The sequence below is a fragment of the Hippoglossus stenolepis genome, chromosome 19, assembly GCF_022539355.2.
Source record: "Hippoglossus stenolepis isolate QCI-W04-F060 chromosome 19, HSTE1.2, whole genome shotgun sequence".
In the NCBI taxonomy this organism is placed as follows: domain Eukaryota; kingdom Metazoa; phylum Chordata; class Actinopteri; order Pleuronectiformes; family Pleuronectidae; genus Hippoglossus; species Hippoglossus stenolepis.
The window spans coordinates 6,577,211-6,592,120 of NC_061501.1; the positions used below are offsets into that span (position 1 = coordinate 6,577,211).

A 14,910-nucleotide genomic window follows, 5' to 3' on the forward strand; every position below is an offset into this window, starting at 1 on the left:
ACAAAAGCTTTGGTCAGAAAGAGAGTTCATGTCAAACAACTTGAAATTAAGAAATGCCAACGACGACAATTGGACTGGTCAATTTTGGATTATAGCTGGAGGCACACAAGTGGAGCACGCACACTAATACTGAAATAAAATAGGATTTAATACTTACTCTCTTGCCTGGTGGTCCAGGTGGGCCAGCTTCTCCTGATGGACCTGGAGGTCCCTGAAAACAAGCAAGGACAAGCAAGATGTGCCATTAAAATAAACAATTTGTATTCACAAACAAATCAGAGCTGTGAATTCTGATGAGTGTTCAGCTTGCTTCACCAAACCTCTCATTTTGTGTGGTAAAAGGACATTAACTTTAAGGGAATATTCGGACACAGAATAGTCGAAAGAGTTCAGGCCAAACCCACAGATGGATAAGACACTGCAGTGCCTGAAATAACATACTGTGCTTCCAGGGACACTGTCATCCAATTATCTCTGGGCTAATTGCAAGCAATCAAAGGTTTTGTTTAATCATTTGCATTCGTAAATATTCCCGAAAATTAAAAAGGAAAAGAAGAGATTTATAAGCTGAGTACATGGTTGTATGCAGGGAAAAACCAAAGCATATATATGTTTTCTTGTCAAGAACAACTGAACATATGTTAATTTGCCTTCTAAACACTATTTTCCATTTTAGAGTTTTAGCATGCAATCAGAGTTCACAAACAACAACTCAAAAATGTGATACTCATGGAGTAAACATTTTCTGTTTTTCTTTGGCTAATTTAAATTCATTAATGTTAATGAGAATCCCTTATTCCGATCCACATTAGCTTCGACTAAAGCGCTTGCTAATCTACCCGATGTCGGCGAGTTGTGATTCACTGCACTTTACACAGGGTCAGCACATTACCATTTGCCTATTATTTCTAATTATACTTAATGAATCTGCAAAGCATATAGTAAAAGTCCATTTACCTCACACCCAAGAGAATGAGGCAAATATCATAAATTAAAATGCTGTAGTGTATATTATTTACTCACTAAATATAATTACAGCTTTTACTGCAGGGAAACTGGTGGTAGATGAGTACATTATAAAATAAACAAAAACAAGAGATATTCATACCCGTTCATACAGAAAGACAAGGTGACTGATTATTAAGATAATTGGATTACTGTTTATGTCTTTGTAAAACATCCCTCCAATGAAGTGTGAAAAGCACATGATCTACTTTCATTTAGTCATTTGTTCAGTCTGAACACAACTTACCGCCTGACCGGACTCCCCATCCTCTCCCTTCTCTCCCGATTCACCATCAGTGCCCTGCAACAGACAGATGTGCAGGTTAGACTATGACACTGGAAAAATAGATTGTTTAATTCATGGATTTAACACAAAGACCCACACAATTTACTAAACATGGGTATTTTATGGGGTAATAATTGATTAAAGATGTACTTACAGCAACACCTGCCTCTCCAGGAGGGCCAGGATCTCCAGGGAATCCAACGGGACCCTTTAAGAGAAATGAGATGCATGAGGTTAGCAGAAGAAATGCAAGGCGCCGCTGCCGAGAATTAATCTCCCTGGGTCCAGGCATTAAGAGCATGCTTAGTAATTTAGACAGTGATTTAGTCCTGGTGTACCTGCTAACAGCCACTGAAGGCAAATTGATGGACTTAATGATGATGTTGCAAATCCATGAGAAAAAGGCTTCACTGCATTCCATTACCATGCAGGCATAAAATATAATCTCCTGTAATAAAAAGGCTTTTTACCCCTCAAATATGTTCTAAGATAAAACTGCCGCCTGCCTCCAGGGTGTGCGGGGGTGGGGGGCTTTTCCTTTAAAGCCGTATGTTTTAGTCTGTGTGACTGAAAACCTCCTTTGCAGATTTGGCTGACTTACAGGGTTGCCCTTTGGACCATCGTCTCCAGGGGGTCCTTTGGCGCCAGCGGGTCCAGCTGCTCCAGGGGGGCCAGACTCTCCTTTCTCTCCTCTTTCACCTTTGGGTCCCTGTGGTGGACGGGAGCACATTTATTACACCAGTACCACAGAGGGCAGCCTTTTAAGAGTCTAACATTGAACTGAATAGGGGATAAAAACTGTCATGTGGTGAGATCTCAGTGTGTGTCACAAAAGGAGAATGGTGTCGGGAAAAGTCAACAGGTGTTTTTCAGCACCAAAAGCTCTTAAATATGATGTTCCTGTTACTCGACAGAGCTGATACAAACACACAGCTTCATCTTTATACAATCAAAACCAATGAATCCATATTCCCCAATTACAATTAATATTTTGGACGTGATTTTCATATTAATCGGTCGAAAACTTTGTTCTCTCCATCTTCTATAGCTTAATTTGTGCTGATAAAACACAGTTCTCTTCCTGTTCTATATGATTTTCCTTGTGGCATGAAAAAATCTGGTAAATTTCAAAAATTGTGATATGGTGTGAAAGCTGATGTTTTAAATAGGACATTTGTGTTGTATTGCACTGCAGCAACAGGGGAAGCTTTTTCTACTGATTCCAATGTTCACATAGACAAAATCTAGTTTAATCCTTTGTGTGGCTTTAAATGTTATTACTGAAATATAAAAAATAGATAACAGCAACAATTTACTTGAATTTTCTACATATTTCCTTCAAAAATAACAAAATAAAGCCAAAAAATGGTTAAAAGTAAATCTAATTCCATTAATTTATTCTCTTAGTTGTTTGTTCCAATACTAAATGTAGCACTTGTATGTAAAAACCTGGAAAACCTGAAACACATTGGATTGTTACTGGGCTCACGATGGAAACCTAAATGGCAAACTGACATTGGAGATGTCACTGACACCAGCAGTGTGACGGGGAACAAGCAGGGAACAATGTAAAAGTCTGTAATCAGGCTCCTCTGCCACTCGGCCATCTTCTACAATCTACTGTTGTACCTCAATAATGATAAACGAGGCCGCAGCGCTTATCAAGCCATGAGCGATGGGTGCTTAGTAAAAGTTTAGAGAAAAAAAACATAAGGCTGATCAAAGTGTCGTGAATTTCTTTTTGGCAATAACAAACGCAAGCATGTGGATATGATAAATCATTACAAATTTTAATTAATCAATCTATAATTAACTCTGACATATGAGAGGAATTACAAAACTTGGAGTTTACTACTGCCTCAGTGGGTCTATCAAAACAGGCCAAATTACAGCTAAAGGCTGCGCTCAGCAACACGGGTGTCTGATGTGTTGCCGCCAACTTGCTTCACGGTGTCTGCAATCATTGTTCGTTAGGACACAAGCACCAGTCACTTCCCCCTGGTAATTGTGTCTTAAGAGTCTGGGAAGACACTTCATTTGGCAGGCCATGTGAACATGGTGTGCAAAGCAGGAGAGCCAAGTTGAGATGAACTACCAGCCTCAATGTGATGAGCTTTCTCTGTGATGAATACACAGTGTCACTGTCTCGTTAAATGGGATTTTGTTCTATATTTGCCTAAAGCTATCCATTAAGAAACTGTTTTCCTGGGGATAACCTGATGTGGCTGATACTGTGACCTGTCTTACTGTAGCAAACATAAATCCCGCCAACCTTAGTGGTGTGCACATTAAGGTGAAGAGAAATGACTTTTCAAAATGTTTTTTCAGCTACAGCTACCAGGGTGGTATGCTAAAGACTGAGAATATACGAGCAAGATGCACCAAATGTAAAGAAATACATAAAGATGTTCAAACGTAAAGCATAGCACATAAATATTTAGCTTTACACATTAGTAACACAAGAACAGAGTTTACTTACCCCAGTTCCAGGCTCTCCAGGTGTTCCTGGGTTTCCAGCCTCACCTTGTTCGCCCTGTGGTTAAACAAATGTCAGTGTCTGGACAGATTAACCATCAACCTCACACACGCAGAGCTTCCACACTCAGGCAAAGCATTTAACGTCACATCTACTACAAGAAATGTCCTTACACACCACTACAGGAGCCAGAGAAAAACCAAGTCTTAAACTCTAGTTGATTACAAGGCTGTTAAAAGTTACAGTAACTCCAAGTGCCCTCTTAAAGTGTTGGTAGCTTTTCATGTTTCATATTCCACAGTCATTTTAACAGCATTAAGTATTTATGGTGCAGCCGTCTGCCAAATGGCCGTAAAAAATGGACGAATCTTGTTGGAAGTGTTGTAAAATAGACATTAATAGTGTCAACTCACTAACTGAGACAAAATGCCTGAGCGTGTGAAGTGATTAGACTGCAGGTGGTAACAGAGAGAGAGAGCTGGATGGGGTTTCCCAGCAGTATTTCAGTCCCAGTGCCCGACATCATGCTAGGCAGGCAGAACACCCTGGGTGCATTGTTGTGCAATGGCGCTTACCTTCTCACCCACAGATCCCATGGGACCCACGCCGCCTGGAGGACCTTGTGGACCCTGCGGCAGGAAATAAGGAAAGAGATTAGTTATAACCTGGGAGAGGACAAATGATCATATCCAAGGTTTTCAAAATAAGATAGGTGAGGTAAAGCCATTAAACATGTAGCTATACTTACCTCACAGTCCTACATGAAACTGATTGTATTTGTAAAATTTGGGAATACGGATTTTTATCAATTAGCCATACGTACGTCAGCTCCACTAGGACCCTGAGGACCTCTGGGACCAGGGGGACCAGGAGGGCCCTGCAGAAGAGAGACACAGTGTTGTTTAAAGTGCATTAAACTATCATAAGAGGACGCACATGAAGCAGATGTGTCTCATACCATGGGGCCAACATCACCGTTCTCTCCCTTCTCACCAGGGGGTCCAGGAAGCCCCTGAGGATGAGAGAAACGAACAAGCAAGTTATCAAAAAAGAAAATAATCATGTTACAAGTCACAAGGTGCTGTTGCATGAATAAGCAATGGCGTTATTAATGATCTGAATTTGTTTTTGCTGTTAAGTGCGTTCACAGCAGCTGTTCCTGTTTTGAGATCTAATTGGAGATTGGATTTGATTGCTAGAATAAATTTGTAGTGGCGTACTGAAATGTTAAACATTGCATATCTTTGGGCCAGAATCTGCATTAATGAATCATGTGAATCTATGTTTTAACTGCGGCCTAGTCCTATTATCTGTATCTATATCTAGTGAGCCTGTGCTGAGCAAGGTCAACAACACGTCTACTAGCAGATGAAGCGTAGACCCTCAAATCAGTCACTCTCGAGTGGATACACCACACAACTCAGCACTATTAGTATCATACGCACTACAGCTTAGTGGCAACACAAGAAAATATGTTAAACATTTCAAAGAACTGCATCAAAATATTTGACTTTCATCAATAGGTTCTTTACATGAGGGACTCTGTGATGTACAGGTAGCAGGTATCTCCACACCAGAGTGTGAGCACAGCAGGGAGTTTAATCTTCTGTATTAATACTCAGATGAAGCTGAGATGATTATATTCAGCAATTCTGCACCCAGCTCAGCAAACATGTAGCGCAACCCTCCTTGTCTGTTTGCTCTCCTTGTTGCCGTCAGTGACTTGTTCATCTTCACTGCGAGGTGCAGACATCCGGGCAGGTCCTGCTCACCGATGCATGTTAAATGAGCAGCGTGGTCAGGGCCTCATACGTGCGTTTGATCCCTGACATTTCTACCGGTAATTGCTGTGATTAAATTGCTGTAGTGTGCTTTGCCCTCTGTGTGTGTCTGCTCTTGATTCAGAAGCAGTTTGTCATCAGTGTAAGGTGGAAGGTTATCGGGGAAGAAATCTAAATCAATTCATTCCTCTACATGCGCTGACACCAAATACTCACAACGCAGAGGAAAAGTGTGTTTGTGTGCATCGAGCTATGTCTAAAGCGCACTGTGTTTTCGTGCTCGTGTTTGCATCTATTTTCTATGCTACAAAGTGTGTGTAGCTTCATGCTGATTCCGCCCGTGCTGAGAAATCTCATCTGTGTAAAGGTCGCCTCTAGTCTGAGATCGTTAGCTGTGCTACTAATTATGCAGCTCGGTAAATGTGTTCGACAAGGAACTGACTATCAGAGCAGGTCAGTCCAAGCAATTAATGGAATAGCAATGGGAAGTGTATTACTTCCAATTAAAAGTCCATTGAACACAATCACGCAGAGATAGAATAGCACCTTGGTACGATGAGCGGTCGTCTATCTAATTTCATCACAACACTGACCTCAATCTCTGCAGTGAACTTTTATAGTGTTTAGCTCAAGGAGCTGATCAGTAATAAACAGATGATTACTAATAAATAGACTCGGACTGAGGGGAGGTCTTACCTTCGTAGATTATTGTTACATTGCTACAAAACTGTAAAACAAAGTTGTAGAGTAGATTGGTTTGCTAGTGTGCTGCATCCTGGTGTGCCAAAAAAAAAAAGTTTGTCTTGCCAAGACTGCATTTCTGGATATTTTGTCCAACATAAATGCTGCATATCAAAAAGCTAATTATAAAAGTGAAGAATAGCCTCATTCTGAAGCAGCATTCACTCTGACAAAGGCTCATTGTTGTGTGTGTGAATTCTCAACGAGGCATGTGGACATTTTGACGTTGAGCCATATCCCAGGAGGGGATGGAGGGAGGAGGATGCCATTGAAAGAGAGAGAGAGATGCAATCACTGAAGGTCAAAGCAAGGTCAGGATACAATGCACATTACAGATCCTATTAAAGCAGCGTATACTGAGCAGGCAACTGCGTGTTTTTGCCCATATTGAATGTATGAATGTTTTTCATAACTTGTAGATGCTGCTTCGACTATGGGCAAAATGAAAACTGCTGTGGCTAAGAATAAATGACATAAGGGTGAATGCTTAACTCCTTTACTTTTGGTTTATCAAGGTCCACAGCACTTTATATTCAGCTCTACGTCATGTGCCTCCTACAGCACAAACCGGATGCGTAGCAACAGGATAGAACAGATTATGAAACACAATATTGAGAATATCAAATGACTTAGAAGTGATGCCCTGGATTCATGTTTTCCTGCTGTGTGCTATTCCTCATCTGAAGAGTCAATCTCAGCAGCTACATGTAGCTCCACAGGAAATGTCTTTTTATTATTATCTCGAGAAAGCCTAGTCTGTGGCTTACAGAGGACCCTGTATTTTTATATTTCAGTGGTGAGTTTCTCATCCCCTGTGACTGCTGCGAGACCACAGAAGAAGACACGCTATCAGTAAACCAGTTACAATATGGTTGCAGCATAGTGGGAGCAAGTCTGAGGAAACCTTTGGAGCTTTGACTCCTCTTTATACCAGACAGAAAATATGATGGTGGCACGTGTGGTAACAGTGGGGGCCAGTGGGTGCTTTCCCAACACCTGTATATCGCCACACTGAAAATAAACACTGTTATCTTTTTGATGTCATATGCTGCTGATATTTGTTGGAAATAAATGTAGGTGAAACGGATAAAACCATTTTTATAAATTATTCTACATTAGCTGGTCTCCCTCTAGACAGTTTCATGATATATAAATCATCTAAATGATACATTTTGTCTCATTTCATATTATATGACATTAAAGGACCAGTCTGTAGGATTTGCTGTGTAGAAAATGTCGAACTGCTACTGAGACAAGTGCTTATATGACACAAACAGGAATACTACATTGCTAAGCCACTGTAATAACAGTATGTAGCATGTGTTTGTAGGTCTGTACACATGTGACCGGCACTAACCTGCAGACCGATGGGACCAGGTGGTCCAGGGAAACCTCTGGAGCCTTCATCTCCCTTCTGTCCAAACATACCCTGCTGACCTCTGGGACCAGGCTCTCCATCACCTCCCTGAGGAAACACATACACACGTTTACTCTCCATTTGAACATTATTACTGAATTGTTTATTCACACCACAAACCTTTAATTTGTTTTTGGCAAAACAATACAGCATAAAATCCCATGGCCACTGAAATCCTCATATATAGAGAATATGTGTGTGATGCTTACTGATGTAAAACAACTCGTGGAGAAGTAAGTGTAAATTAATTACAAATCTCAGTTATCTGCAGTGTCTCCTATTAGGAAATACTATCAACTGCACGTTGTCCTGTCTGTCTTTCTGTCAGGATTGTCTCGCTATTCACACAACACATTAATGGCCAGTTACAGCAGGTTCATCCATGCAGTACAGGACAGTTGTAGAGGACTTACAGCAGGACCTGGGGCACCAATGGGACCTTGGAGACCAGCTGGGCCGGGAGGACCCTGAACATAAGAAACAAAAAAACAAAGGTTGGTCCCACAACATCCCAGAATGGTCGCACACAAGTAACAGCAATCATGCATTGCTTTGTGATGCGTAAGCAAAACACATCAGTGACTCTTTAATTACAGCGAATAAAGGGTTGAAATGTGTGCGTGACACAGAAATGAATGGACACTGCTTCCCATAACGCACCTGTTCTCCCTTGTCCGCTTTGCTTCCTTTCTGACCGGGCTCTCCAACCTCTCCCTGGGAAAGAGAAACACACACACACACACACACACAGTCAACCATCTCAGATCAGCTCTGCTTCATCTCTAAATGTCAACAGCTTATGTAAAATCACAGAAAAGCCTCATTTTTAACACTAACAACCATTATCTGCACAGCTATGGAAAATGTTGTTGTTTTTATCATCTAGTTAATTCCATAGCAAACCACTGCAGTGACATATGGTTGGGTACGAAACCTGAAGGGACATAATGATTGCAGGGAACAAGCAACAGTATTTTACTTTTACATCTCTTCTGACACATTTTACAATTTGCACTGGCACATTTTGTGATAAGGAGGGGTTGGGAACAGTTTGGAGAAGAGAGAAACAGATTTCCATACAGATGGTCTGAGTGAGGACATGGGTAAACTGGGTAACATGGGTAACTGATTGGTAAAATTGTTCAGTCCTAAAACGCATCCCAGTCTGGGGATGGAGAAGCAGTAACTGATGGGTGGGGGTGAGACATGTCATGTAGTCTGACATGGGTAGCCTTCACCCAGGACATCACATAATTGTATGGTGGGAAAACTAGCAGCTTTTTATTTCTCTTTGGTATTTGATGATTAAAAAAACTACAAATAAAAAAAAATGGTTGTTGGATATTAGACATAAATGTGCTTTAAAAGGGACCCGAGCAGAAAAATAGATGTGGAGGAGTTGTAGGATGTGGAATTGTGGGTTAATAGTAACGAATGTATATTTATAGTAGCTAGGCTCCAGACCCTTTTTTTTGTACATTTGTATATTTTCATCTTTATATATTTATTTATAGTGTGGTTGATCTGACCTTGTCACCATCCTCTCCGGGTGGACCCTGAGGTCCAGCAGGCCCTGGCAGACCAACGGGACCCTGGACACCGTCACGACCAGCCGGACCTTGAGGCCCTTTCTCACCCTAGAGGAACAACGACATCTGTTGAATTATATTTTGAAAACACAAACAGCAGATGTGAAGTTCAAAGGAAGGAAAGGGGACTAGGAGAGAAAAACAAATACTTACAGGTGCTCCCTTCTCACCAGCAGGACCTGGAGGACCCTGAGGGCCAGGTCTACCAGACAAGCCAATGGGACCAGCTTGACCAGCAGAACCTCTCTCACCAGGAGAACCCTGTGTGAGACAGAAAGAGACGTGATGAGTAATAAGTTTAATCCATAGAATGCAGAAGGCAGGTTTTTCTTTATTGTAGAGACGACACATATTTCATGTTTAGTAAGGCTGTTTGAAATAGAATCCCTGTATCCTGGACAACAACCATTAGACATCTACAAAGCTAGAGCGAGCTGAGTTCGTCCACTAATGGATCAACACACCTCCGAAGAAAAAACATTTCCAGAGGAATAATTAAAAAACAGCAGGGGCCACACACAGTAAAACCTGGCTTTTAAGTTCTAATAAAGCAGCGATGCTCCTTGAAAGCAGCCGGCATTATCTGCTTCTGGCAAAATGACGTCCCGGTTTCTCTCTCGCTCCTGCTGCTGGAAATGCATTTCTTAAAGAAAGAAAGAGGCTGCTGCTGCTGCTGCTGCAGTGTATCAGTACTCTCATACAGGAGCTCAGTATTCACCAATATCCATAAAACATCATGGAGAATGACACTCAGCATTTCTTATTTCTGCTGCACTATGTCAACACTCTGTTTACCTGCATGCACACTACTTTTATCTCCACCGGGGAGACAACCTTACCTGCAAACTGTAAAAGCAGAACCAAAGCAGAAATATAGACAGTTCTATGTTTTTTATTTAACTAGTGCAGTTCCCGCTCTAAGCCTGCCTGTTTGAAATGTAGCTTTGTTTCTGAAACTGTAAAAGTGACCTGTGTTCCAAATACACACAGTGTTTTCTTGTATTAGTAGACAGATAGATGCATTCCTGACGTAAAGACTATGATAAAGTCATTGAAGACGTGAATCACAAAACTATCCTTAACAGAATGTGAGTTTAAGTTTCCCCTGGTAAATGTTGGAGGCAAATAAATCTACTTTAAGGTGTGAAACGTGACTTTGACCTGCAATTAACCTTTCCCTATATTTGATTTTGTTGTTTGTTTAATGTACAATTACAATTTGTATGTAACACCTCTGGCTAATTGACAACGTGACATGTTTTTCCTGAAAGATGTTTCATGCAAAGTCCTATTTTTAGCTGCTTTGCAGTTTTTTATTACTTCGGTTGCTCACAAAACACATACGTGGTTGAAAAGTGAATAAAGCAAACACCTGTCCTGATTAGGGATTAAGAAATAACTGTTGTGACAGAAACACTCTGAGACATCATGCTGCCCACGCAATGTGTTTCATGAAGAATCTCCCTGTGACGATCTGATGCCTAAGTGCCAGGATGCGACCTGCTGGGACTGATGAGGGATGTGTTGGAGCGACGCCCGGGATGACTAGACACTGTGACTCACCATATGGATTTTCTCCTGGTTGTGTGTGTGTGTGTGTGTGTGTGTGTGTGTGTGTGTGTGTGTGTGTGTGTGTGTGTGTGTGTGTGTGTGTGTGTGTGTGTGTGTGTGTGTGTGTGTGTGTGTTTGTTTGGGTCCGTGTGCCAGGAGGCAATGAAGCAAACAGTGTTGATACCCAGCCACTCTCGCACATCGCTTTGGAGTCGCTGTGTGCAGTGGGACGAGATGATATGAAATGATGAATAAAAAATTGTAAATTACCCGCAGGTGACGTGACTACAATGGCTAAATGACTTTATATAAGTGTTACACGTGTACTTAGTTCACTTGCTGCAATTTAATTAATTTACTGTGTTTTATTGTCTCTGCCCTTGTTTTCCTTCATCAGATCTGATTCCTACTGAAAATAAATATGTCAGGCATGTCTTTCTGTTTAGCAGCAGTTGTGATGTCCTCAAGCAAAACACCTAATCTATCTGCTGCAGTGGGATATGCACTGGACATCTGAAGAATGTGCGAGTGAGTATAAATTTAAGAGTTGGCAACACTGGCCAGCGGAAAAAGAGCATACGTCTCATCCAGCTTTACCCCAGGCAACGAAGGCTCAAACACATAAATAACTTACTGTTTGTTGTGTTGCCTGATACAGACAAAAACCTCCCAGCAAACATAAAGATGACTAAGCAGGTTTTATCCTTTTCTTTTTTTAGTGGGGTATGGCAGACCAAAATAAATTCTTACAGCAAATTAAATTCCTATTTTAAAGCTTTTTCTGCCAAAATGTGAACTATCTCTGTTTCTTGGCACATGCAGAGGTCACAACAACTTGAAATATGCTGAACAAGCACCCGCAATAAGCAATAACACAAATCTAAAGATCCAATACATTGAGGAAGGACATTTTTTTAGTGAATTTCCCGAAGGGGCTTTGACTTCAGGTAACAGTGTACTTACAACAGGACCGGATGGACCCTGGGGCCCCTCTCCTCCCTTCAGACCTGCAGGACCCTGAGGAAAAGAAGGACAATAAAGACGTGAGTATTCTTTCTTGGCAGAGCTGTAAATATGTTATATGTGCCCATGCAGCCTTGCATTTCAACAGCTCCATCATCAGGCACCAATCCTGTATTCCTTTACTGTTTTGTCACTTCAGCCAAACACCACCTGTGAGCACTTCCCTAGGAAATATCATTGCCTTGTCACTTTCATCCTGAGAGACCACCAGCATAAATCAGAGGCCATAAAACATACAACATGGAAAACCCACATGCATGATGGGTAACAATCCCTCCAGGCGTATCAATCATTTCTTGCGGATACTGTAGCTGGAGGGCGGGGGGGACTTCATTGCACATAAGTGGTGGATAAACATGATTGTGTGTATGTGGAATTTATACAGTGTTTATTTTGTTCTGCACATGCTAACCTGTGGTTTTCATGCAGCTGCGTGTACAGTGTCATTTCATGCATGTGAGTTTTCCTGTTTGTCAATACCCAAAGAGTGTGTGAGTGTGTGTGTGTTGCTCCCTTGTGGGCCACAAAAGAGCGCATGGCAGTATGGGTAATGAGTCTCTGCTGGCCGTGGCTGTGTGCTGGAGTAAATTACAACGGCAGGAAACAATCAGGGGTGCTGCTGCCCTGCGGAGTCTGACTGACCTTGAGGATCCAGGCTCCACACATCACTACCTGTCCCCACAGTACAGCCGCCACAGTTTATTTGCTAATGTGTCCCATTTAATAATTTATTAAGTAAATAATGCATACCAAGGAAAAAACAAATATCTTTGCTGACCCGAGAAAATAATGGCACTGAAATATGGAAAACAATTCAAGACCTTGACCTAAACTCGGGGAAAGATTTAACAATTCGTTTCCAAACAACTGCCTGCTTCCATAACAGAGGCCCATGATGCATTACTTTGGTTAAAACAGTGGTGTGAGTGGCGTTGGAGCGATGCAGAGGCACGCCTATTCATTTGTAAGATGTCGCTTCAGATTTCTCCCGCACCGGATTGATTGCTCGGAGCGAATTCCAAGGCCGATGTCTCTAATGAAGTCAGTGGCTCTACAGAGTTCCTGGCTCATGTGTAATGTGGCAACCTTCTGTCACTTTCTATTAGCAGATGCATGTAACGGGAAGCAATGATGAAGAAGTGCAGGTGGAGGGGAGCGCTTACCGTGGCACCAGGTAGACCTCGCTCTCCGGGGAAGCCTCGAAGACCAGGGGGACCGTCTTTACCTGTGGATCCCTGTGGTCCATGGTCTCCCTAATAACACAGTCACACATAGTCAGGGTTAGTGTGGTTCACAACATGGTGCATCATACAATATCATAACACTTTTATGTTCTGATATTATATATCAGGGAAAACTTCTTTTATATATATCTGATGAGCAAAATTTTTTCCAAGATAGATAAGAAAAGATAAGATTAGTTCAAATCTTCTTTATATGAATGTTATTTATATAAATACAGACTATTTGTCATCTACTGCTGTAACAATGTTACCTTTGGTCACACAGAGGTACTTTCTATGGAATAACTACAAATTTGAGTTTGTTTCTTTCACTTTGTTTCTCTGCTCACTCTGTGACAGTCTATCAGTCATTACCATGTTCAAATTCAAAGTCAGAGACTGGAACTTTCCTCTTTAGAGTACTCTCTTGTTTTATTATTTAAAATTGAGTCATCTACAAACTCAATTTTAATGTGACGTTTTTTCTTGTGAAATGATAAATTGGTCTTGACACGGTGTCGATAAGGGTTTAGAGATGCAAAGCATTTGACAGCTAATTCTTGAAAACTGCAGCACACCCAACTTCAGAAATGTCTGCCTCCTCTGAGCCCCCCTGGCGAAATGTGTATATGAAGACATGTTCCAGCATTTATGTATTAAACATGAAGCACTACCATGCACAGCTGGTAACTGAACAAGAGAGGGCTCTAAAAAATAATAATACAGATTGAAAAGCATATGAGAAGCAAATATTATATACACTAATGGCTTTGTACATCACACCAGCAACAGATGTGTACTTGTTTTGTAGCTGACATGCATCTTAATGGGCCATTAGCTGCAATTAGTTTGAAGTATGTAGGTATTCCGTGGAATCATTAGCGCCGTCTCCACAGTCAATACACAAGCCTCAGCGCTGATTATACGTTCACATAATCAGCCACAACAAGAAGCAGACAGATGACGGCCTTTTTACACTCAATGTGTGTTTGGAGACAGATTCTTTTTTTTGTGTAAGAGGTTTCAAAATAAATAAAAGTTCAGGGGCGACTCCAAAAATATGTGGAAGGAAACTTCTGAATGCTTACTACCAAAAAAATGTATAAAAATGTCAGCTTCTGCAGCTGTTCGCACACTCCTCCATCTTCCTTCAGCTCACAGACTAAACTCTAAAAACTCCATTTGTTTTCTGCCTCCTCAAAGGAACCATGCCAACACTTTGCTGCAAGGTAACTTTATTTAGTTCTTGGTTTGTTTTCTACAACACATTTCTAAAACCAAGACATTTGACTTCAGAAAAACCTACTCCTGACTTCTCTCTCTTTTCTTTTCTGTTGGCAGGCTGACTTTATCTGCAAACAGGGAGGCACAGAAGAGTTGGCTTGAGAGGTATAAGAGGATTTGGGCTCCGCTGCCAAGACCTCGACAAAGTGTCCCTGGCATACTGATGCACCGGCCTGAGCAGAGCGGGGAGGGAAGAGGGTCTGTGAGTGGCGGAGGGTTTGGAGTTAGCCGATGGACTTGATTAAACTGTCTGCTTGGGGAAGACGGGGAGAAAATGAGGATCTGAAGGAGGGGATGGGGAGCGGGGCCATGCTGAGTGCTCCTGGGAGTCAGGGTGGTGGTTTGGAGCAGCCCATACTTCTACAAAATGGCCACTGTCTGCTCCTAATGAGCACTCAATTGCCGGGCAGATAGATCCAGGGAGGGAGGGAATGTCGCCAGATGCTCCCTGGATCTCAGCTACTGTATCTTCCACAGTCGCTTGCCAGAGCGAGAGTGATGGCGAGACTCAGTGCTTTGGCGTTTCTGGGTGAA

At 41.7% G+C, this 14,910-nt stretch overlaps 1 protein-coding gene across 8 annotated transcripts in view; it reads right to left on the minus strand.

The window, feature by feature from the left end:
• Positions 1 to 14,910, minus strand: part of col11a1a (collagen, type XI, alpha 1a) — a 75,089-nt gene that overhangs the window by 12,971 nt on the left and 47,208 nt on the right. For all 8 annotated transcript variants that reach the window (XM_035142942.2, XM_035142945.2, XM_047337896.1 and 5 more), the window contains 15 exons: positions 13,033 to 13,122; positions 11,810 to 11,863; positions 9,449 to 9,556; positions 9,236 to 9,343; positions 8,367 to 8,420; positions 8,120 to 8,173; positions 7,647 to 7,754; positions 4,726 to 4,779; positions 4,591 to 4,644; positions 4,343 to 4,396; positions 3,771 to 3,824; positions 1,893 to 2,000; positions 1,446 to 1,499; positions 1,253 to 1,306; positions 158 to 211 (listed from right to left, as the gene is read on the minus strand). In XM_035142942.2, the coding sequence (XP_034998833.1) occupies positions 158 to 211; positions 1,253 to 1,306; positions 1,446 to 1,499; positions 1,893 to 2,000; positions 3,771 to 3,824; positions 4,343 to 4,396; positions 4,591 to 4,644; positions 4,726 to 4,779; positions 7,647 to 7,754; positions 8,120 to 8,173; positions 8,367 to 8,420; positions 9,236 to 9,343; positions 9,449 to 9,556; positions 11,810 to 11,863; positions 13,033 to 13,122 (1,062 nt within the window). The remainder of the gene's footprint in view (positions 1 to 157; positions 212 to 1,252; positions 1,307 to 1,445; positions 1,500 to 1,892; positions 2,001 to 3,770; positions 3,825 to 4,342; positions 4,397 to 4,590; positions 4,645 to 4,725; positions 4,780 to 7,646; positions 7,755 to 8,119; positions 8,174 to 8,366; positions 8,421 to 9,235; positions 9,344 to 9,448; positions 9,557 to 11,809; positions 11,864 to 13,032; positions 13,123 to 14,910) is intronic.